This window comes from Delphinus delphis, chromosome 3 (assembly GCF_949987515.2).
Source record: "Delphinus delphis chromosome 3, mDelDel1.2, whole genome shotgun sequence".
NCBI classification, from domain to species: Eukaryota; Metazoa; Chordata; class Mammalia; order Artiodactyla; family Delphinidae; genus Delphinus; species Delphinus delphis.
In genome coordinates, this window is record NC_082685.1 from 66,051,362 (window position 1) to 66,078,232 (window position 26,871).

Genomic DNA, 26,871 nt, shown 5'->3' on the forward strand with positions numbered 1-26,871 from the left:
CATGGACAAGCCAAGATGTGGAATCCTTTCTTCCATCACAAAGGATCGATGAGTGGTGAGGCACTGCCCAAAAAGCAAACTGCAGTAAGAAACTGACCATGGAAATTTCACACCTGACAGTATTATTTATGGCATTAATAGACAGTGTTGCTAAGATCTTGGTTTAATACTTGGAAAAATATGTAAACACCTTATACTAGGTGTTCAAGGAAAGGCCATTTATCTTGAGACATTTTATTGATGTTATAATTCCATTATGTTCAAAGGCAGTGAGTGTGTGCTATAAAATAACTGTGGCCTGATGAAACTCTTTAAGTTTTCAAGTCTAATGTGATGCATTGAGGATAATTAGGTCTTAAATAGAACAATGGTATAAATACATTTTTGATGGATCATATAAACATATAAGGGACGAGTATATAAACTGTTACTAAATTTTCATTATATTATATAGAAATATTCATTTCGTGATAGATTTGAATATGTTTATCAAGAATATGTATCTTTTAAAAATAATCTACATGTATTGTTCCCCAAAGTTTCTATGAATACCACAATGCTTAGAGGCATAAATCCACTAAATCCTAGTGAATAATAGCAAACATGCTCTGTAATACATTGACATGGGTAAAACATGTTTAATTCAAAGAAAAAAGGCTGCACAGGCACCAATAAATAGCTATCTACAAGTTTATAAGGTGCCAAAAGGAGGGACAAAAATAGTGAACACGATTTTAGGAGGTTCTCAAAGCTCATCCACAGTACCACTTGAATCCACTTTCGTAAAGTGCAAAATTGTCTTCCTGCCACTGAAAATTCATGAATCATGTAGGAATATCCACAAGGGCTCATGATATAATCTACGTGGTATCATGTCTCTGTCAAATTCACCAAAGAACACTGTTGCCTTTTTGTCCAAGAAGTAACCTATGTACTTCTGGACAACTTAATTTCACTTAAGAACCCTTTAAAAATGGGATATCCATAAATATCTCTTAACTACTCTCCTATTTAGAGAAGAGACACGAATTATTTCCACTGATCTCTGATTCTTGCACTGCTTCTGTGCTCCATGGGTTCTGAGATCAAGTAGATCTTTTCTGCATATGTGATTTTCAGCATGGAGCTACAAAAGACTTCCACATCTAGTCTTAGGTATTGGGATCCTATGGTAAAATGCCAAATCTTAAAATCACTGGTTAAATATTAGTTTCTACCTTTCCTTTCAGGACTTCAGAACAGTCAGATAGACACTGTTTGGTGCTAGTTAGTTACTCGGAATATTTAGATAACCCAGGTTTGGGAACCAATTGGGACACTATGGTATAAGTAAATGTGTACACTTAGGTTAAATAATCAACTAGTTTGGCAGTGAGTTTATAGAATTATCTATCTGTGCATGTTAAACTCTAAAGTTAAATTGTAAAACTCTTCAAGCTTAAATCCTGTAAAATGTCCTCTTAAACATTATACCAAAGAGGCAGAAAGCCCGAAAGTAAAAATACTACTGTACAGTATTTATTTGGAGTTTTATTGGATAACAAACATAACTACACTAGTTTGTTTTTAAATTCCTTGGAAAAAAACCCCCAAATTTCAGTGTATTTAGGGGTTAAAAATAATAATTCCCACACTTGGCCAGGACAGAGATTACCCGAGATTCCTTCCTTCTAGACTGTGCCAAAGATATATATTTTGGAGAGAATGTGTATTCTCCAGGCCAACAGCTAAGGAAGGCTCTGTAATGCTTTACTCATTTCCAGCTGGCCTCTGTAAGAAATAGGAATTCCTAAATTAAGAGAAAATTGTCACTGGCAGACAGAGTTCAATTTTTTTTAACCAATATAATAGACAGTCTTCTAGAACCTCATATAATTCGTAATGATAAGTGCCAATCTATAACAAGGTTAACAGCATTGACTTGGATAATTTGTCTTTGGGAATAAATGGATTATTCCGAAGTAGTTTAACAAGAGTGAAGTAGCATTCACAGTGGAGAGTGGACCTCATAAGGAAACTAAATGATGATTTCTACTGGAAATTATTAGCACAGCATTCCTATTCATTTATGTATATGTTTGGCAGTTCCATCTTTAAACTTTTTAATAAAGTGAGTGTGAAACAAGCATACTACGGAACAAAAGTTAGCTTTGTTTTGTAAGATTTGCTGTTTGTTTTGGTCAGGGTTGCAGCATCTTTTTAAAGTAGTTCATCTGCTTAATTTAACACATGGGTATTTGGAATTGAATCTATTCCTAGAGGTCAGACATTGAGGATTTTTTGCATATGTCTTTAGTTAAATATTTGTTTGGTTCTACAGTTCAAACTATTTTTGTCCCTTTAATGAAAATGTTTGCATATAGTTACTGCAAATCAAGGAAATGTGTGTGGCAAAAATCAAGCAGAGTGCTTATGAATGATTAGCAGAGAACTGAATATGTTATGAAAGGTCATAATAATCCCCCCAATCATTTTTTATATCAAAGTACACACTGATCACCACAAAGATGGAATAAAAAAAAATGCTTTGCATTAAGAAGCAATTAAACACAAAGTTTTGGGCACATCTGCAATTCTGTCAGTGCTGAGCCTATGAATCATAGGATGTTACAGAGGTGAAAAAAGACTATCAAGACATTTCTATTTTATCACTATCATCCCAGTGAAACATCTTCCCACCAGGGACACTGTTTGGAAAGACAGTGATTGAATTTCCTTTTCAAATAAGATACTTTCCAGGTCTAGTCCAACAATTCTATGTCAGAAATGGATCAGGTCCTTCTGTGGCCATGTTAGAGAAGTGTGTGTTTTTGTTTTGCTTTTAATAAATAAACTCTTGATTTAAAACAGCACAGAGAGCATTATATAGCTACTTTTAACTTATTCCAACCTGAAATAAACCAAGTATTTGCTAGTTCACAGAGAAAATTCTTAAGTGTGCTTTGCTTCCATCTGCTGCTTTTCTTCTAGGTTAGATAACTGCTCTCTAACCTGTCAGGTATTCCAGCCAAATGAATTCCAGAAAATGCAAAAGAAGTCTGCCAGCTTCCTTGAACCTCAATCTTAAGCATCCTTTAGGCTTAAATAGCATGTTACTCAAATAAGGGTGGATTTACTTTTTAAAACAAAATCACATTTTTAAGTAGTTTGATATACCATACAGGAAAAGGTCAAGGGAGTCATATGTTTACATAAAATTTTATGAATTACCTTAATTTTCCTGGTGAAAGATAAGGTAGTTACTAATTTTTTGTGGTAAATTATATGAAACATTGTAGTTGTTATAGAACCAGAGTCAGAAAAATAAAATGGGCCACAAGAAAATAAGTACAATGCTTACATGTATCATACATTTTTGCTTACTTGTTGAAGAAGTTTAAGCAGTCATTTATTCAATAAATATCACCGCATGTCATGCAATGGTCTGGTCACTCAGACAGAGGAGTGAGAAGGGTAAAAGGATTAAGACAATCTTAACAAAACGGCAAAAATATAAGGCAATAAGTAATTGAGAGAAATTAATGTAGTCAATAAGTGCAGACAGATTCTGTCATTTACTGGGGAAATTAGGTACTTGAGCTGGCCCTCAAAGGACTTGGATGGTTGTAAAAAACACATTCTAGGCAAAGAGAAGTGTATAAACAAAGATATGGAGATTGTAGAAGTAAAAACTGCTCAGGCCTGAGCTTAGTGGAGATACTGAATTAATGAGAATAATGAGACAATTCTCAAAAGGTAGGTTAAGACCAGAATATAGAAAGCTTTGAATGCCAGAGTGAGTATCTGGTAGTTGACAGTATAGCCAATGACAATTCTCTGAAATTGCGTGAACTATAGGATAGAGTGGTGAAGCCATCCCCCTATATGGGGGTAAGAAAGTTCATTAGATATTGTTACTCTAGTCCTGGTGAAAATATAAGAAGGACTGTAGTATTATATTGGGAGTGAAGAGCAACCCAGGCAAAACACTACTTGTGTATAGAAGAAAAAGTGCCAAGGATAGCTTCTACTTGGGTATCTGGGAAGATGGTATTAACATTTTTCAAGAAAAAGGAAATTGGGAGTGAGATATGGTTTGAGGAAATAAAATGAGGAATGCCACCGACACAGTCCTATAGCAGCTGACATTTGAGAATAAAGAAATAGGCTCCCCTCAACTCCTTCTGAATTTCCATTTCATTGAACATTCTTAAGCATACTTTCTTCTCTTGTTTCTCACGACTTTTCCTCCTCTTTCTCTGAATACCCCTTTTTTTGGTCCTTTGCTAGCAGTTGCTTCTCTTCTCTCAAGCCTTTAGAGCTGGGAGTTTCTCAGGGCTGCATCTTTTCTTCTCCATCTATACTCCCTTCTCGGGCACGCTTATACTTTAAAATTTAAACACTGCCTAAATGTTGATGATTATAAAATGTATATTTCCATCCCATTCCTCTCCTCTGACCTATCTACTAGACACCAGTATTTTAATTCTTTTATGGGCACGTGAAACAGTCCAAAATAGAATTCATAAACCTTCCCCTCCAACTTGATTCATCTCTAGGCTTCCCTATCTCATATCACAGAACCATTACCCATACAAGTTCTTCAGACCAGAAAGCTAACATGGGATTCCTCTTAAACACACGAACACCTCCCTCCTTCTCACCTCTCCACAGAAAATCAACCCCACTCCTGTTCATTTTAACCTCATAACAAATTTCTCAAAGCCAACCATTTTCCCCATCTCTACTGATACTACAATACGAATAGTCAGCATTTATTTAGTTACTATGTATCTGACCCTTTGCTAATCATTTTTCATAAATTATTTCATTTGGAATCAGTAACTTAACTGAACAGAAAATTCAGAATTCAAACTCAGGGCTGTCTGACTCCATACACTGAATTATCTCACCAATTACCTAACTTATCAAATCCTCTCCCCTTCCCAGAAATTCTATAATATTCTCGTAGCATCTCTCTATATCCATGACATCAATCACTGTTGATACTGCAGCCTGAAAAATGTAAGTATGAAGAAAGTAAGAGATTTCTTTTAATTTCAGACAAAAACTATTAACCAGTTTATAAAATTAAAAGTTATATATGGATATGGTAGAATTGTAAGCATAGAAGTTCCTTTCCTTCAATGTAATTCAGATAAACTGTTCTTTGTATATCTGTGCAGAAAAATTTTAATATGTATAAAAAGAATATATGTAAATATACTTCACACTATATAACTCTTCTGCATAATATTTACATACTTAATAGTAGTTCTTGGAGAAATTTTCTTATCAGTATGTATATACAAATATATTTTTATAAAGTACAGTATTCTACTGTTTAAATATAGTATTTTGATTTATATAACTAGTTAATGGATATATGGATTGTTTCTAAATTTTTGTTGTTCCAAACAAGGCTGCAATGAGCATCTTCATAAATGCAGTTAGCAAATTACTTGAGAATGTCTGTAAGCAAAAGCTATGGCAACAGAGCTGTTGAGTCCAAGAACGTGTGCATTTCAAAATGAGATATTTTTTTCACCTATCAAAATGTTTTTTGAAAAGTTTGAAAACATCCAGTCTTAGAAGTAGTATGGGAAAACATATGTGGAAGCAACAGGGCAGAATTGAGTAAAACAAACTTCCTCCGTATGTCAGCCCCTGGGTATCCCTCAACCCACTTCTCTCATGTTGCCTCTCTGAGCCCTGAATTTGTGTAAGTGTGTGTGTATTTATTTCTAAACAAGTTTGTTAGTTTTAATTCTTACCCTATATGGACTCGTACATATTTTGTATATTGAAAATAAGGTGTTATATATATATATATATATATATATATTTTTTTTTTTTCTAATCTATTCTGCTGTTTTGTCTCCTCAGGTAGATCTTTCCTTTTCAAGTAGCTCAAAATATTTTTCCTTGGTCTATACACATCACTGAAACTGGATTACTTTTACCTGCACAGTTAGAGTATTTTGAAATTTAGAGAGACTTACAGTTGCTTTGGCACATTTTACAGATATGGGGATTGAGGTTGGGGGGGCCTAAGGAACTGCTCTTCTGCATTCAAGACCGATGCAGGTCTGCACTCTGGCTGTGCAGATGCTGGGGTGCCACCCCGTCAACCTGCAGCAAAACCAGGGACCTGTTTGTGAAAAGATTTTCCATTTCATTTACGTTTTGCATCCATATGATGCCTTTCTAACTAGCTGATCATTTGCATATTTGTTCTTGCATTGTATACACGTCCTTCTCTGGGTGTCCTGGTGATCTGGTTATGTCTATCTCTGGATATCCTCTGGTATTTGATGAACATATACTTTACTACATCTAAGTAAAAAACACTCAATGCTAAGACTACTGATTTTAGATTTATAACAGTCATCAAATTTCATTGTATTTTTATGTGAAACCCTTCCCTTGTTCCCACCTATTGAAGTTCAATATCCCCAAAATGAGTTTTGGCACGCTCCATGCTCCATCCCCTATAAAGGACATCAAGAGTAATTTTTAACTCAATGACATTTATTTACTGAATTACTTCTAAGTATGGTTTAGAAGGTGAAATTATAGATGCCCTGGTATGCAGCATGAGAGCACTGATATCATTATTTTAAGAATCTAGTGATTTTTCAAGGATCTATTAAAAAGACAGTATTTTTAACCCCTGTGGATTAAAAAAAATTACTTCTCTCACATTTTCCAATCCAAAGGATGTTAAAATTTATGATTTAATTATACATATACACGCACATATATATACATTATATATATATACATACACACACCCACTTACATACGTATACATAGACACTAGTCTCTCTAAATTACACATTTTCTTTAGATAGAAGACATATACACAAAGTATGTGTGCCTCATTCTTTTCAAGCTAATATATTTCTGCTATGTTCAATCGTATCAGCCAACTGCGTCTGACTACTTTGAGTAATCCGAATGCTTTGGAAATTCACTATTTTTATATATCTGGGGCAACAGATACAACTCTCGAGAGATCTTAAAAATAAAAATGATAGCAATGCAAAATTGCCCCATTCTCTGGCAGTGCAAAGAGACAGAGACAAAACAATTTGATAGCCAACAGTTTAGGGATTATTATGCATGCTTTAGAAGACAGCTATATTTTTTAGACAGAATGGTGAGTAGCAAGTTGGGTAAATGTTTGGTGGATGTATCTAAACGACATAATAGAAAGTTTTTCTTGAGAAAAAACATCTTACTTATCATTGAGTAATTTCTTTAGTATGAACAGCTTACTCAGAGATAAGTGAATTTTTAAAGTAGATTTTCCTATAATGCAAAATATCTCTTCTTTAGGATATCTTTGGATAGGTTTCCGCAATGTCTGTATGTTTAAAACCAAGGCCACAATCTTTGATTTCTTTGATTTACTGACTGAGCCAACAATGATAGAACTCAGTATGATAGATTCATATTTGATTATGGGATAGCTGCTCAAATTTTCCTGTCTTATGAGATTATCTATAACTATAAAAATGATGAGCAGTTATCTTTTCCAAATATCAACAGACTTGTAGATGTAATTAGAAAATAATTCTGAATAGAAATGCTAATCCATCCCAAGAACAGTTTTCTGAATTACAGATTATTTCTGTTTGGTTTCCATCCAAATTTTCTCTAGTTAGAAAAAAATATTTACAAGGCTAGTCTTTGAAATTTAAATAATCTAATGTAAGCTTTCCTAAAGTATGATACACTAAATAACAAACTAGCTACATGCTCTGTAAAAGTGATCCTTGGTAAAAGTAAAAAAGAAAAGTGAAATACCATAGCCTCTCTTTGAGATTTGCAGTGTACACAGCAACATTTTCTATTTTTACATCTAGTAGGATATTTAAGTTGGTTATTTATTATTACTGCTAATTATTTATTTAAATTTGACTGGTAAATCCTTCTAACAAGTGATTGAGCTTCCCTCTACTAACCTGTAACAACCCACTTAGTTTAGTTGTATTAAAACCAGTGATCTATACATATCCTCATTTGGATTCTGGAATATCCTGCAACAACCCACTTAGTTTAGTTGTATTAAAACCAGTGATCTATACATATCCTCATTTGGATTCTGGAACATCCTGAAGTTTATTTTAATTGGGTTGGGGTATATGCAGCACTGGGTCAGTCCACATATGAAGGAATCCATAGTCCTAAGGTCCTAGCCTAGCCATTGGGTAACAAGAAATCCCTCCTTTGCAATTTTTGGATCTGGGTTTTTTTGTCCCTTTTCATTTAATGCAGAAACACTAGGCTGCAGAGACACATGATTAAAAATGTGGTATTATATAGTCATTGTTTTAAGGATATTCCTGATTGCTTTGATCAAGTTTTGTTTCTTTAAATTTCCTCAACGATTCCTGAGTTTTCCTTCAGTGAAAACAAACGTCTTCTGTGATTATTTGTAATTTCCTACCAATGGTAATAAGTCACAATTACCACTGTCCATGTTAATTGGAGGGACAAACTTCTGTGTAGAAAACTGAAGGCAGATCATCAGGCCAAGGACCCTATGAGATTTGGGAACAGCCTATTAACTTACCCAGAATTTTACATTCACATGGTCTGTCTCTCTAAGAATCCACCGTAACAAAGAGTAAGAAATAAAAGAATGTTTTTTTCAGGGTCATGTAAAATGGTACAAACCAAACCACTTGTATTGACTGCTGACCAATCTGGATAAAAGAAAAGCTCGAAATGACAGGGTAATAAATCTTCTATTTGTCTTTCTACACTTCAGTATGTCAGTAAAGAACCTTTCATGACATTGTTGTTTCTCTGATCATGCACTTGCCTGTTACGAATTGTTTTAACTTAAGAATTATGCAATATGAGACCACTTTAAGGTTATAAATCTTGGTTACACAAAGCACACTTACAGAACTGGTAAAATTTACATGATAATTTAAAAATTTTTTTGAGCTTCTGTTAAAATATGAGAGTGCTAACTACTCAGGAAAAGGCACACTTATTTTCCCATAGTTATTACAGAGTCCTAGGACAATATAATACATCAGGTAGATTTCAATACCATCTGAAGTATGTGTATTAAGAAAATTATTTTACTAGAAACAATCCAGATACATGCAAGTCTTTCATAGTTACAAAAATAAATTATTAAGCAAGCAATATGGTTTATTTTGAGTTTTAGCCAAAACATTATTTTCAGAGAAAATGCAAAAAATTATTGTAAAATGCCATTTTGAGATCTGTAACTACCTGGAACTAGAAAATCTTCACTACAAGAATGATCTCAAAATAAGTAGAATTCCTATTAACTTAAATGCAAGTTTTATAGTTAGAAAACATATATTAGTTTGATACAATTCCCCTATTAGAAAAAAATACCTTAGTTTTTAGATTCCTCTTCTATTCAAATGAATATGCTGTAGTTTCCGTTTGCAGGATAAGTTAAAAACAACTCACAATACTGTAAGCTTTATATTTACTGCTTCTAAACAAAGTTATACCATACTATCTGTATAATTAAATCATCCAGAATTATTTCTGCTTCCAGCATTATTTTGAATTATATAATTACAAAAGACTCATAATCTCTTATCCAAAAATCTATTAATCATGTCATAATTTGGTATGTGGCCAAAGCTATTCATTTCCTAGAATTTTAAAGGATTAAATTAAGTTCAAATTATAGTGTATGAATGGAATCTAAGAATTAACCAAGGATTTTGTGTGGTTCCAAGGTGTTTTGTTTGTCTTTAAAATTCACTTGAATAAGTATAAACCACTTGTTAATACTGCACAGAAAAGTTAACTCTATAAAAGCTTCATGAAGGACCAAATTCTGTGTAATAGATAAAACAACACTCCTTTATTTGCTCCTCTATTGGCCTCCAATAACGAAAACAAGAAGTTGTAGAAGTTCACATAAAGGCAGAAAGGTCAAGTTCAGCCAGAAAATATATGGCATATCATTAAACATAAGAGGCTATGTTATTTTTCAACTCAGTGTTCTCTGCTTAGGACAGCTTAAATGAGTAAATACAGACTTATAATGCCAGGAAACAGATGGGTCATGTTTTGCTCTCCCAGGAAAGACCCTAAGGCCATATCTATATCAAAATGTGGCATATGATTATTTCAATGGTTAACTCAAGCCAGAGCAAAGCAACCACATTGTTTTTGTCCTGTTTTTGCCAACTTTCTAGTCTCAATGAAATAAACACTAGCATTGTTTAATAAAGGCTGTATTATATCTACTTAGAAATCAGAGTTAACAATTATATGACGGGAGATTTTCTCTTTGAGTATATCTATAATTTTCCCTTTCAAGCTAAGAGCAATTTTCCCACTGTTTACACAAAACTACCAAAACATAAATGCTAGAAATCACATAGGCTGATACAGGCAGTAAACAGTTTGAGGCATAAGCCATATTCTTAGTAAGCCTCCATTTAGCTAGTATCACCTTGGCTCAAGTGGTCAATGGCTTTTAGACAGTGCGAAAATCTGAGAATATACATATTTTAACTGATTCTCTAGTGATTCATCCATATTATTGAGGGAGGAGCAGAATTTCAGAGCTAGACCTTATGGATAGCCCATTGAATAATTCTGATTAAAGCCAACCCAGGGCTTAATATTAAGTCCATTTAGGTTTACCAAGTGTTTAAAAATATCAGTAGAATTTGAATGAAACTGACAGATTAGTTGACTTCAGAGGAGCATAGAAATCGACCCACAATTGCACCCATCTTGTTGCTATTCTTATTCCAGGAACACAGCTGATAAGAGTAAGAGATTGATGTGTTTCCTCTGCCCATGAATACTTTAATCACTGAAACTTATTAATAATCCCAGCACTATTCCTTTTCGCTGTAATTATTTTGGACTGGTCTTCATTTTAACATGAAAGTGATATCTTAGGAGTAAGACAGGAGGGGAGAAATCAATAAAGTTCACATGGAGCCACTGGCTTTAATTTGTGCATGCCATTAGAATCTGTTATGCTGAGAACTCAGTCATAAACGAAGAAGGAGAAAACAGCTTTAAGGAAAAGAACAGACATATTCATATAAAGAGAATAGAAAATGCAACATAACTGTATCTTCTACATAAGCTAACAAACAAACAAACACATCAACAAACAAAAGTTAAAAGTCATGGAGTAAGACTGGTTCAAGATGGCGGAGTAGAAGGACATGTGCTCACTCCCTCTTGCAAGAGCACTGGAATCACAACTAACTGCTGAACAATCATCAACAGGAAGACACTGGAATTCACCAAAAAGATAACCCACATCCAAAGACACAGGAGAAGCCACAATGAGATGGTAGGAGGGGCGCAATCACTATAAAATCAAATCCCATAACCGTTGGGTGGGTGACTCACAAACTGGAGAACAATTATACCACAGAAGTCCACCACTGGAGTGAAGGTTCTGAGCCCCACATCAGGCTTTCCTACCTGGGTGTCTGGCAACGGGAGAAGGAATTCCCAGAGAATCAGACTTTGAAAGCTAGCGGAATTTGACTGCAGGACTTTGACAGGACTGGGGGAAACAGAGACTACACTCTTGGAGGGCACACACAAAGTAGTGTTCATATCAGTACCCAGGGAGAAGGAGCAGTGACCCACAGGGGACTGAACCAGATCTATCTACCTGCTAGTGTTGGAGGGTCTCCTGCAGAGGCAGGGGGTGGCACTGGCAGGGGACAAGGACACTGGCAGCAGAAGTTCTGGGAAGTACTCCTTGGCATGAGCCCTCCCAGAGTCTGCCATTAGCCCCACCAAAGAGCCTGTAGCCTCCAGTGCTGGGTCACCTCAGGCCAAACAACCAACAGGGAGGGAACCCAGCCCCACCCATTAGCAGACAAGCGGATTAAAGTTTTACTGAGCTCTGCCCACCAGAGCAACACCCAGCTCTACAAACCACCAGTTCCTCCCATCAGGAAGCTTGCACAAGCCTCTTAGATACCCTCATCCACCAGAGGGCAGACAGCAGAAGCAAGAAGAACTACAATCCTGCAGCCTGTGGAACAAAAACCACATTCACAGAAAGATAGACAAAATGAAAAGGCAGAGGACTCTGTACCAGATGAAGGAAGAAGATAGAACCCCAGAAACACAATGAAATGAAGTGGAGATAGGCAACCTTCCAGAAAAAGAATTCAGAATAATGATAGTGAAGATGATCCAGGACCTCGGAAAAAGAATGGAGGCAAAGATCGAAAAGATACAAGAAATGTTTAACAAAGACCTAGAAGAATTAAAGAAAAAACACTTAAAAGAATTAAAGAACAAACAAACAGAGATGAATAACACAATAACTGAAATGAAAAATACACCAGAAGGAATCAATAGCAGAATAACTGAGGCAGAAGAATGGATAAGTGACCTGGAAGACAGAATGGTGGAATTCACTGCTGCAGAACAGAATAAAGAAAAAAGAATGAAAAGAAATGAAGACAGCCTAAGAGACCTCTGGGACAGCATTAAATGCACCAACATTCACATTATAGGGGTCCCAGAAGGAGAAGAGAGAGAGAAAGGACCCGAGAAAATATTTGAAGAGATTATCATTGAAAATTTCCCTAACATGGGAAAGGAAATAGCCACCCAATTCCAGGAAGTGCAAAGAGTCCCATACAGGATAAACCCAAGGAGAAACATGCCAAGACACACATTAATCAAACTGACAAAAATTCAACACAAAGAAAAATTATTAAAAGCAACAAGGGAAAAATGACAAATAACATACAAGGGAACTCGCATAAGGTTAACAGCTGACTTCTCAGCAGAAACTCTACAAGCCAGAAGGGAGTGGCATGTATATTTAAAGTGATGAAAATGAAGAACGTACAAACAAGATTATTCTAACTGGCAAGGATCTCACTCAGATTCGATGGAGCAATCAAAAGCTTTACAGACAAGCAAAAGCTAAGAGATTACAGCAGCACCAAACGAGCTCTACAACAAATGCTAAAGGAACTTGTCTAAGTGGAAAACACAAGAGAAGAAAAGGACCTACAAAAACAAACCCAAAACAATTACGAAAATGGTATTAGGAATACATATATTGATAATTACCTTAAATGCTCCAACCAAAAGACACAGGCTCACTGAACGGATACAAAAACAAGACCTGTATATATGCTGTGTACAAGAGAACCACTTCAGACCTAGGGACACATACAGACTGAAAGTGAGGGGACGGAAAAAGATATTCCATGCAAATAGAGATCAAAAGAAAGCTAGGGGGTTTCCCTGGTGGTGCAGTGGTTATGAGTCTGCCTGCCGATGCAGGGGACATGGGCTCGTGTCCCGGTCTGGGAAGATCCCACATGCCACGGAGCGGCTAGTCCCATGAGCCATGGCTGTTGAGCCTGCACGTCCGGAACTTGTGCTCCGCAATGGGAGAGGCCACAACAGTGAGAGGCCCACATACCACAAAAAACAAAAAAACAACAACAAAAAAAGAAAGCTGGAGTAGCAATACTCATATCAGATAAAATAGACTTTAAAATAAAGAATGTTACAAGAGACAAGGAAGGACACTGCATAATGATCAAGGGATCAATCCAAGAAGATATAACAATTATAAATATATATGCACCCAACATAGGAGCACCTCAATACATAAGGCAAATGCTAACAGCTATAAAAGAGGAAAACAACAGTAACACTATAATAGTGGGGGACTTTAACACTTCACTTACACCAATGGACAGATGATCCAGACAAAATTAGTAAGGAAACACAAGTTTTAAATGACACAATAGACCAGATACATTTAATTGACATTTATAGGACATTCCATCTAAAAAGAGAAGATTACACTTTCTTCTCAAGTGCAGACGGAACATGCTCCAGGATAGATCATATCTTGGGTCACAAATTAAGCCTTGGTAAACTTAAGAAAAGTGAAATCATAGCAAGCATCTTTTTGACCACAACGCTATGAGATTAGAAATCAATTACAGGGAAAAAAATGTAAAAAACAAATACACATGGAGGTTAAACAATACGTTACTAAACAACCAAGAGATCACTGAAGAAATCAAAGAGGAGATCAAAAAATACCTAGAGACAAATGACAACAAAAACATGATGATCCAAAACCTATGGGATGCAGCAAAAGCAGTTCTAAGAGCGAAGTTTATAACAATACTATCTTACCTCAGGAAAAAAGAAAAATCTCAAATGAACAATCTAATCTTGCACCTAAAGGAACTAGGGAAAGAAGAACAAACAAAACCCAAAGTCAGTAAAAGGAAAGAAATCATAAAGATCAGAGCAGAAATAAATGAAATAGAAACAAAGAAAACAATAGCAAAGATCAATAAAATTAAAAGCTGGTTCTTTGAGAAGATAAACAAAATTGATAAACTTTTAGCCAGACTCATCAAGAAAAAGAGGGAGAGGACTCAAATCAGTAAAATTAGAAATGAAAAAGGAGACATTACAACAGACACTGCAGAAATACAAAGCATCCTAAGAGACTACTACAAGCAACTCTGTGCCAATAAAATGGACAACCTGGAAGAAATGGACAAATTCTTTGAAAGGTATAAACTTCCAAGACTGAACCTGGGAGAAACACAAAATATGAACAGACCAATCACAAGCAATGAAATTGACTTTAATTAAAAATCTTCCAACAAACAAAAGTCCAGGACCAGATGGCTTCACAGGTGAATTCTATCAAACATTCAGAGAAGAGCTAACATCCATCCTTCTCAAACTCTTCCAAAAAATTGCAGAGGAATAAACACTCCCAAACTCATTCTACAAGGCCACCATCACACTGATACCAACACCAAACAAAGATACCACAAAAAAAGAAAACTACAGACCAATATCACTGATGAGTATAGATGCAAAAATCCTCAACAAATACTAGCAGACAGAATCCAACAAGACAAATAAAGGATCATACACCATGATCAAGTGGGATTTATCCCAGGGATGCAAGCATTCTTCAATATATGCAAATCAATCAATGTGACACACCATATTAACAAATTGAAGGATAAAATACATATGATCATCTCAATAGATGCAGAAAAAGCTTCTGACAAATTTCAACACCCATTTATATAAAAACTCTCCAGAAAATGGGCATAGAGGGAACCTACCTCAATATAATAAAGGCCATATATTACAAACTCACAGCAAATATCATTCTCAATGGTGAAAAACTGAAATCATTTCCTCTAAGATCAGGAACAAGACAAAGATGTCCACTTTGGCCACTATTATTCATCACAGTTTTGGAAGTCCTAGCTATGGCAATCAGAGAAGAAAAAGAAATAAAAGGAATACAAATTGGAAAAGAAGAAGGAAAACTGTCAGTGTTTGCCGATGATATGATACTATACACAGACAATCCTAAAGAAGCCACCAGAAAACTACTAGAGCTAATCAATGAAACTGGAAAAGTTGCAGGATACAAAGTTAATGTACAGAAATCTCTTGCATTCCTATACACTAACAACGAAAGATCAGAAAGAGAAATTAAGGAAACAATCCCATTCACCACTGCACCAAAAAGAATAAAATACCTAGGAATAAACCTACCTAAGGAGGTAAAAGTCCTGTACTCAGAAAACTATAAGACACTGATGAAAGAAATCAAAGATGACACAAACAGATGGAGAGAATACCATGTTCTTGGATTGGAAGAATCAATATTGTGAAAATGACTATACTACCAAACAAAGCAATCGACAGATTCAATGCAATTCCTATCAAATTACCAATGGCATTTTTTACGGAACTAGAACAAAAAATCTTAAAATTTGTATGGTGACATAAAAGACCCCAATAAGCCAAAGCAATCTTGAGGGAAAAAAACGGAGCTGGAAGAATCAGACTCCCTGACTTCAGACTATACTACAAAGCTACAGTAATCAAGACGGTATGGTACTGGCACAAAAACAGAAAGATAGATCAATGGAACAGGATAGAGAGCCCAGAGATAAACCGATGCACCTATGGTCAACTAATCTATGACAAAGGAGGATATACAATAGAGAAAAGACAGTGTCTTCAATAAGTGGTGCTGGGAAAACTAGACAGCTACATGTAAAAGAATGAAATTAGAACACTCCCTAACACCATACACAAAAATAAACTCAAAATGGATTAGAGACTTAAATGTAAGACTAGACACTATAAAACTCTTAGAGGAAAACTTAGGAAGAACACTCTTTGACATAAATCACAGCAAGATCCTTTTTGACCCACCTCCTAGAGTAATAGAAATAAAAAAAAAAAAGGGACCTAATGAAACTTAAAAGCTTTTGCATAGCAAAGGAAGCTATAAACAAGAGAACAGACAACCCTCCGAATGGGAGAAAATATTTGCAAAAGAATCAACGGACAAAGGATTAATCTCCAAAATATATAAACAGCTCATGAAGCTCAATATTAAAAAACCATACAACCCAATCACAAAATGGGCAGAAGACCTAAATAGACATTTCTCCAAAGAAGACATACAGATGGCCAAGAGGCACATGAAAAGATGCTCAACATCACTAATTGTTAGAGAAATGCAAACCAAAATGACAATGAGGTATCACCTTATACCAGTTAGAATGGGCATCATCAGAAAATCTACAAACAACAAATGCTGGAGAGAGTGTGGAGAAAATGGAACCCTCTCACACTGTTGGTGGGAATGTACACTAATATAGCCAGTATGTAGAACAGTATGGTGGTTCCTTAAAAGACTACAAATGTAATTATTATATGAACCAGCAATCCCACTACTGGGCATATACCCAGAGAAAACCATAATTCAAAAAGACACATGCACCCCAATGTTCACTGCAGCACTATTTACAATAGCCAGGTCATGGAAGCAACCTAATGCCCATCGACAGACGAATGGATAAAGAAGATGTAGTACATATATACAATGGAATATTACTCAGCCATAAAAAGGATCGATATTGGATCTTTTGTAGAGACATGGATGGACCTAGAGACTGTCATACAGACTGAAATAAGTCAGAAAGAGAAAAGCAAATATCATATATTAACGCATATATGTGGAATCTAGAAAAATGGTACAGATGAACCAGTTTGCAAGGCAGAAATAGAGACACAGATGTAGAGAACAAACATATGGACACCAAGGGGGGAAAGTGGGGTGGGAGGGTTGGTGGTGTTGGGATGAACTGGGAGATTGGGATTGACATATATACACTAATGTGTATAAAATAGATAACTAATAAGAACCTGCTGTACAAAAAAATAAATTAAAAAAATTTAATAAGAAGTTATGAAGTAAAAAAGAACATTTATTAGAACTATCCATTACTTTCCTTACTCACAAAGGCTCTTCTAGCTAGGTAGCAATGTACTGATAGTAACATAACAAAACCAATTCAAAGTAATTCAATACAACCTATTTAAAAATTACATACATGTAAATTGTGGTAAAATTGAAAAAAATTTTTTAGGCTAAGCACAGAAAACCAAAATCAATGTTTTCTATGATCTCCCCAGTTAATTTTGATTTTCCTTAAGATTTGATGAGAGGCTACAAAATAGGCACATTTATTAATCAATTATAATAGTATTTGCCATGCAAATAGGATTTGCTAGCCTTATTTCCATATGCAGCAATGTTGGACAGCTTAGAGTTCTGGGTCATAAATTACAATAAAACCTGGATCTTCTGTTTTTTGCAATGACAAATTTTTTCTTTTTTTTTTGCGGCACGCGGGCCTCTCACTGTTGTGGCCTCTCCCGTTGCGGAGCACAGGCTCCGGACACGCAGGCTCAGCGGCCATGGCTCACGGGCCCAGCCGCTCCGTGGCATGTGGGATCTTCCCGGACCAGGGCACGAACCCGTGTCCCCTGCATCGGCAGGCGGACTCTCAACCACTGCGCCACCAGGGAAGCCCCAAATTTTGTTTCTTATAGTTAACTAGGAGTTAACAACATTTATCACTTAGAATATTTCTATTAATTAATAATGTTGGAAAAATATTGCTTATCTATTCTAGTAGTTTTTTTTTCTTAGAGCAGAATTATTTCATTTAAGGAAAACATCTAGAATTTCATTAGCCAAGATGAACAAATGCAGAGTTTCTACAACTGATAGGGAGGAATAGGTGATCCTCCCCACACCCCTCCAAGGAGTACTTTCATTTCCTCAACCTAGTTTAAACCTTCAGTGCTGAATGAAGTGTCAACATAAAAATAGCTTGAAAACAATAGTGTTGTCTATTCTCCTTATTTCACTCTTATGGAAACAAAGACACAGAGGTATCTAATGAGGGAGTCCTAACCATCCCCCATGTTTCTTAACTTCCAAGCCGTGCCCTTCTCTATCACACCACAGTACTCTATTTTCCTCTTGTAGAATTGGGAAACATAAACCCTGAACATGAAAGAAATTATTCATGATTAGTTTGGAATTCTCTTCTGTCTAAAAGTTGTTTACTCTGAAGTGTGAGATTTCCCTATATGGTTCACCAGCTAAAAGCTGTATGGATTGGGCTGAGTATTTCCTAATTCTGTAATCAGGGATTGATTTACATTGTTGACAAATGCATCCTTTAGAATCCCAACGTAAACTTTAAATGTTCGAAGTTGTGGAAATAGTATAGTGCACTGAGAACTCAGATATGATGTTAATACGCAAACTTTGTTGGAGAGGAAAGGCATGAATAATCATAAGAAAATAGATTTTAAATGTCATGAATTTCTTGTTGGGCAATAACGAGGAGGCCGGCTAACCACAGTGTACTGTACAATGAAAACATTTCTTCCAGAATGTCCTTTAGGGTTATTTATGAATAGCTACCACTCGCCCCTCCATGCTCTGGCAGCCACCATTTTTTTCCCCAGTATTTTACACATTTTATCTTACTTATTCCTTAAAACAGTTTTATTGCGATTATGACCATAGACAGACAGGCAGGCTTTGAACCTGGGTATTTAATACTCTACCTCCATGATCTCTATTCTCTATGCCTCCTAAACTTCAGGCTGTGTGGCTATAGTACCCAGGACAATGCTGACATTAGTGAAACTCAATACTGAGAATGTACAGAATGATTCTTACCTTAGACCAGTCACCCATTCGCCACACATAGCATTTGGAGTAATCCTCGCAGTCCTCAGCCTCCCTGGGTCTGGTGGAGAGGACACATTTCTTTCTGGGGTTAGTACACCTCACGGTCCGATGACGTACACCTTTGCCACACTTCACTGAACACTGGAAGATAACAGCGGAGAAGTGTGGATAAAGCTGGTGATTAAGAGATACAGACTGATGATCAAATTACGTTAGGAATTGGTTCTCATCATCTCTCACAAGCCTATCACCCACATAAAGGCCAGAATGAAGGAGAAGGAGAAGACCAGGCTACAGCCCAGCATCAGAGGCCAGGTGGAGCTTCGGTATAGTGCTGGGGTGAATGGGTTTCAGGAACACAGGACCATTACTACAGACAGTCCTGTAACACAGGGATTGTTTATTAAAGACAAATAATAAACCGATCAAAATATAAAACGCTAAACCTGACTGACATCAATTTTTTGCATATAATTATATAAGGAAATTCATTTTATTTTTGCTAAGATTTAGTTTGTTTTAGCCTTAAATGTTTGTGAAAAATGACAATTTCTAAGAGAATATCATTTCTCAAAACTTTTCTTAAAGCTACAACAGAGAAAACATAGCAAAAACAAAACAGTTGCTTTACATAATTATACACCCCTAGAAATAATCATTCTCAATGGCTATATGGATTGAAAATATAATTCAGTTCAAAATAAGTTTAGTTCATTTCATGAATAATTGATGCTTGACTGACAGTGTGACATAACAGGTATGAAGCATGTAAGATGTAACTGACCATACCGTTTACATTTATGCTCCCCATTATGGAATATGTATAAAGCTTCCCAGTTTTACAAAGTTATGCATCACTGATTATCTGGACACAGGAACCAAAATGGCATTGGGTGGGAGACGGGAGAGGGAGGGAGGGATGAGAGATATAGCAAAACTTGACAAGCTAATTTATATCTGTGTCTAAAAAAGGTCCAAAGAAAGAGCTGAAGGTATGCACTTAGCAAGAATGTAGTAGAGGAATAACCATGCAGATTCCAGTAGTTGTCTTCCTGAAAACTTAAGCATAGAACTCCTGAAGTTTTAAATACAATAATATTTGCACAAATGCGTCATTGTCTCATAATTTATGGTTTGCATTTGAATATCCTGAGCCTTAAGGTGGACTACATGTGTGATTTGGCATTTTAAGATTTACGTTTTTATTTTTTGCAATCAAAACTAACCTTGATCCATAAACTTAATTTTTATATTAAATCAAGACAAAAGAGACATTTTTAAAATTGGTACATTGCATTGACCTATTACTTCTCCTACCTGGTGCCAAAAATCTGTATGGTAGGATATTTCTGATCTATTTCCTCCTGAAGAGTTTGTAGAAATGCTAGTTAGGCTGAAGGAAGTGTATTTCTGTTTCTCTGATGTTCACATGAGTCTTTTCTCCAGATTGTACTCATCCATTTTCATGTAAAATTGGACAATCTATTCATTCTCAAAAGTACTCATTACAAATGAGGAAGAATCTATGCCAGAGTGAGATATAGCTTCGAAAAGTAAGACAAGAGAAAGTCACACTATTTGCTAGTGTGTCTTTTTTGGGGGGGTTGGGTTAATTGAAGAATATTCCCAAACCTCATTATCTAAGCTACTTTATCCTCAATTTTCAAAAGAATGGCTACTTATTGCAGCCTAGTATTTTCTATTTGTCATTTTTATATCTTAGCTAATATTCTGAAATTAAGCATATTTTGCTCTGGGTGTGTGTGCACACGTCTTTGTGTATACATATGTGTATACAAGTGTGAGGGTGTTTACGTGTGTGTGTGTGCACGCACACACACGCTCACCTAAAATGCTCCAGAGCAGCTAGTAAATATAAGTAATGACTGGTGTTATCATAAGAAGATATGTATCATGATAACAGAAAATAAGCATACAGTTTGGCATGGAACAAAGCTGCATGCTACATACTACATGCTAGTGGGTGTATGGTGCAGTGAGCCTGGCAGCATTGGGTTCAAATCCTAGCTCCAACACTAAGCAGGACTTTGGGTAAACTATTTAATTTCTCTGAGCTGTAGTATTTCACAAGGGTGAAACTTAACTTTTTTGCATTGCTGATTAAATATCAACAAGATACTAAATATGAAGTAAGAACAGAATCCCTGCTCACAGGAAATGACTGCTAAATGTTAATGTCCTTTCTTCTCCTTTCTCTTCTAATGCTCAGGAATATGAGTCAAATGTGTATTTTTTTTTAACATCTTTACTGGAGTATAATTGCTTTACAATGGTGTGTTAGTTTCTGCTGTATAACAAAGTGAACCAGCTATACATATACATATATCCCCATATCTCCTCCCTCTTGCGTCTCCCTCCCACTCTCCCTATCTCACCCCTCTAGGTGGTCACAAAGCACCGAGCTGATCTCCCTGTGCTATGTGGCTGCTTCCCACTAGCTATCTATTTTACATTTGGTAGTGTATATAAGTCCATGCCACTCTCTCCAAATGTGTATTTTCATATGTGTCCACTAAAGAGTATACTCATGGTAAAGAAATAAAAAAGCTGGATTCTAAAATGTATATAATATATGCTCTTGATTATGTTACAATAGCCACAGAACAAAGAATAAATCTGTTTTTTCCTACTGTGAAAATTACTTATAATGAATGTATTCCTTTTATTACCAGAAAAACCAATAAATGGTGCTAAAACTGCCATGCAGAGAGACTCTGAACATGATAAAACATGACCTTATATAGGCTAAGAGTAAGAAAATCAGAGGGAAACGGAGAAGCCTCAGGGTGGGTACCGCACCTCGGACCACACGCCCGCCTCCCACACGGTCATGCAGTCCTGGCCCTCGCAGCGCTGGGTGGAGGCCGGCTTGGGCCCGGCGCAGTCCCTCTCCTGGGCTCTCATCAGGGTTCCATTGCTCAGCTGCTTGGTACAGGCCACTTGTCTGCTCTGCATCCCTTTTCCACAAGTTCGTGAACATGGGGTCCATTCTGTCATCATCCATCTAAAAGTAAAGCAAGAGTCACTGAGACAGGTTAAAAGATATCTACTTACTACATATTTTGACATGGATAGAATTAGCAGAATGTTTACACAATAGATTTATACCTTTTTTTCTTTTTTTTTTTTTTACTAATATTTGAGGTTTCCCTAAGACACCCAGGCTTTCTATTGCTTCTCCACACTTCTCATCTCAGGGCCTTGCTCTTATTAGAATCTCAAAGGATGTATTAGACTCCGTCCCTGTCATGCTGCACGCTTTGCCTGATGCTGCCCGTCACGTCATATTGCCATACTGAGGTACCTAACAAGTATAAAGTTGCTAATATACATGAGTTGGTCCTATTCTTTGCATTTTCAATCTTCACAATAACCCTACATATTAGGTACTACAACTATCGTGGGCTTTTACAGAAAGGGAAACCAAGGCAAGGAGAGGTGTAGTAACTTACCAAAGGCCACAGGTTGTGGAGTCAGAAATTGAAATCAGGTTGAAGACTACCTCACAAAAATACATGTGCAGGTATTTGCAACCTAACCTTGCACCAAAAGCAATTAGAGAAAGAAGAACAAAAAACCCCCAAAGTTAGCAGAAGGAAAGAAATCATAAAGATCAGATCAGAAATAAATGAAAAACAAATGAAGGAAATGATAGCAAAGATCAATAAAACTAAAAGCTGGTTCTTTGAGAAGATAAACAAAATTGATAAACCATTAGCCAGACTCATGAAGAAAAAATGGGAGACGACTTAAAACAATAGAATTAGAAATGAAAAAGGAGAAGTAACAACTGACATGCAGAAATACAAAGGAGCATGAGAGATTAATACAAGCAATTCTATGCCAATAAAATGGACAACCTGGAAGAAATGGACAAATTCTTAGAAATACGCAACCTCCCAAGACTGAATCAGGAAGAAATAGAAAATATGAACAGACCAATCACAAGCGCTGAAATTGAAACTGTGATTAAAAATCTTCCAACAAGCAAAAGTCCAGGACCAGATGGCTTCACAGGCGAATTCTATCAAACATTTAGAGAAGAGCTAACACCTATACTTCTCAAACTCTTCCAAAATATAGCAGAGGGAGGAACACTCCCAAACTCATTCTATGAGGCCACCATCACCCTGATACCAAAACCAGACAAAGATGTCACAAAGATAGAAAACGACAGGCCAATACCACTGATGAACATAGACGCAAAAATCCTCAAAAAAATACTAGCAAACAGAATCCAACAGCACATTAAAAGGACAATACACCATGATCAAGTGGGGTTTATCCCAGGAATGCAAGGATTCTTCAATATACGCAAATCAATCAACGTGATACACCATATTAACAAATTGAAGGAGAAAAACCATATGATCATCTCAATAGATGCAGAGAAAGCTTTTGACAAAATTCAACACCCATTTATGGTAAAAACCCTCCAGAAAGTAGGCAGAGAGGGAACTTTCCTCAACATAATAAAGGCCATATATGACAAACCCACAGCCAACATTGTCCTCAATGGTGAAAAACTGAAACCACTTCCACTAAGATCAGGAAGAAGACAAGGTTGCCCACTTTCACCACTCTTATTCAACATAGTTTTGGAAGTTTTAGCCACAGTAATCAGAGAAGAAAAGGAAATAAAAGGAATCCAAATCAGAAAATAAGAAGTAAAGCTGTCACTGTTTGCAGATGACATGACACTATACATAGAGAATCCTAAAGATGCTACCAGAAAACTATTAGAGCTAATCAATGAATTTGGTAAAGTAGCAGGATACAAAATTAATGCCCAGAAATCTCTTTGCATTCCTATACACTAATGATGAAAAATCTGAAAGTGAAATTAAGAAAACACTCCCATTTACCATTGCAACAAAAAGAATAAAATATCTAGGAATAAACCTACCGAAGGAGACACAAGAGCTGCATGCTAAAAATTATAAGACACTGATGAAAGAAATTAAAGATGATACAAATATATGGAGAGATAGACAATGTTCTTGGATTGGAAGAATCAACATTGTGAAAATGGCTCTATTACCCAAAGCAATCTACAGATTCAATGCAATCCCTATCAAACTACCACTGGCATTTTTCACAGAACTAGAACAAAAAATTTCACAGTTTGAATGGAAACACAAAAGACCCTGAATAACCAAAGCAATCTTGAGAACGAAAAATGGAGCAGGAGGAATCAGGCTCTCTGACTTCAGACTATACTACGAAGTTACAGTAATCAAGACAGTGTGGTACTGGCACAAAAACAGAAATATAGATCAATGGCACAGGACAGAAAGCCCAGAGATAAACTGACGCATATATGGCACCTTATCTTTGATAAAGGAGGCAGGAATGTACACTGGAGAAAGGACACCCTCTTCAATAGGTGGTGCTGGGAAAACTGGACAGCTACATGTAAAAGTATGAGATTAGAACACACCCTAACACCATACACAAAAATAAGCTCAAAATGGATTAAAGACCTAAATGGAAGGCCAGAAACTATCAAACTCTTAGAGGAAAACATAGGCAGAACATTCTACGACATAAATCATAGCAAGATCCTTTGTGACCCACCTCTTAGAGCAATGAAAATAAAAACAAAAATAAACAAATGGGACCTAATGAAACTTCAAAGCTTTTGCACAGCAAAGGAAATCATAAACAAGACCAAAAGGTAACCCTCAGAATGGGAGAAAATATTTGCAAATGAAGCAACTGACAAAGGATTAAACTCCAAAATTTAGAAGCAGCTCATGCAGCTCAATAACAAAAAAACAAACAACCCAATCCAAAAATGGGCAGAAGACCTAAACAGACATTTCTCCAAAGAAGATATACAGATTATCAACAAACACATAAAAGAATGCTCAACATCATTAATCATTAGAGAAATGAAAATCAAAACTAAAATGAGATATCATCTCACACCAGTCAGAATGGCCATCATCAAAAAATATAGAAACAATAAATGTTGGAGAGGGTGTGGAGAAAAGGGAATACTCTTGCACTGCTGGTGGGAATGTGAATTGGTACAGCCACTATGGAGAACAGTATGGAGGTTCCTTAAAAAACTACAAATAGAACTACTATATGACTCAGCAATCCCACTACTGGGCATATACCCTGAGAAAACCATAATTCAAAGAGACACATGTACCCCAATGTTCACTGCAACACTATTTACAATAGCCAGGAGATGGAAGCAACCTAAGTGTCCATCATCGGATGAATGGATAAAGAAGATGTGGCATATATATACAATGGAATATTACTCAGCCATAAAAAGAAACGAAATTGAGTTATTTGTAGTGAGGTGGATGGACCTAGAGTCTGTCATACAGAGTGAAGTAAGTCAGAAAGAGAAAGACAAATACCGTATGCTAACACATATATATGGAATGTAAGAAAAAAAATGTCATGAAGAACCTAGGGTTAAGATGGGAATAAAGACACAGACCTACTAGAGCATGGACTTGAGGATATGGGGAGGGGGAAGGGTAAGCTGTGACAAAGTGAGAGAGTGGCAGGGACATATATACACTACCAAACGTAAAACAGATAGCTAGTGGGAAGCAGCCACATAGCACAGGGAGATCAGCTCGGTGCTTTGTGACCACCTAGAGGGGTGAGATAGGGAGGGTGGGAGGGAGGGAGACGCAAGAGTGAAGAGATATAGGAACATATGTATAGCTGATTCACTTTGTTATAAAGCAGAAACTAACACACCATTGTAAAGCAGTTATACTCCAATAAAGATGTTAAAAAAAAAAAAAGAAGCCTGCCACAGAGAACTCCCTACTTATCTCGAGGAAGTAATCACTAATGTATTATGCCCATCACCTGCAACCGATTGCTGTTAAACACGATAACATTTGCACTGCAGTACTGCCTCTAATGAAGTTCCTGTCTGCTCATCTTTCAAGTATGATGCAGACGTACCATTTTGCTTTGGAGTCCCCTAGTAGATTTTTCCTAAAGTGAATATTTATCTCTCAAATTTATTTCAGTTTCTGCTTCATCTTTCTGCACAAGGATACCTAGGCTATAAGCATAATTTAAACCCACCTATATGCCTTTCCCCTCAACTAGGGAACCAGCCATGGAACTATGGAAGACACTACTGAAAAGAGAAGTATTTGCAATTTCATGAAATCCTAATTTTTTTAATAAAATATATTTTAGAAATCCTTAGTATAATGATAAAAAGTTACTTTTTTCATTCCTTGGAAAGCTGCTGAAAAATAAGAACAAAGATATGAAACATATTGTAGTGAGAGAAAACATTTTATATTTTAGAATTCATCTAATTGGGAATTATCTCATTTCCTCATCTTCAAGCCTCCTTCTTACAAAGCTATTTACTAGTGCATTAATATATTTTATATTTGGTACATAGGGTTACATCAGGCCATTTGGTGACTTTTTCAAAAAATGTGAATGGTAATTAGAATGTTTTTTACCATGGTGGGGAAAAAAGAAGAAGCAAGAGGAACAAAAGTTGTGCTATGCCAGTAAATCTTGGAAAGATTTCCTGTGATGACCCCTCAGGATTTGTCAATTTCTTACTTTCCAGTATTTTGGTTAACCTCACTGACATTGCTTCTTGGTTGTTCAAAATGCACTGCCTCCTTTTCCAAGGGAAAGAAGATAATAATTGCTAACAAAAAGACTTCCAGTCTCCAGCTGCAAAAATTTCTCACTCAGAAATATATCAACCTTTCAAAACTATTCATTTTACCAAGTCATTATCAAGGCATTTTCCCCCAAGATAG

The 26,871-nt window shown here is 36.2% G+C and overlaps 1 protein-coding gene across 1 annotated transcript in view; it reads right to left on the reverse strand.

The window, feature by feature from the left end:
- The window catches only part of ADAMTS19 (ADAM metallopeptidase with thrombospondin type 1 motif 19), a 285,910-nt gene that overhangs the window by 9,923 nt on the left and 249,116 nt on the right, over positions 1 to 26,871 (reverse strand). The window contains exons 20-21 of the mRNA XM_060008921.1: positions 21,896 to 22,100; positions 19,064 to 19,216 (exon numbers count right to left, since the gene is read on the reverse strand). Of these exons, the coding sequence (XP_059864904.1) occupies positions 19,064 to 19,216; positions 21,896 to 22,100 (358 nt within the window). The remainder of the gene's footprint in view (positions 1 to 19,063; positions 19,217 to 21,895; positions 22,101 to 26,871) is intronic.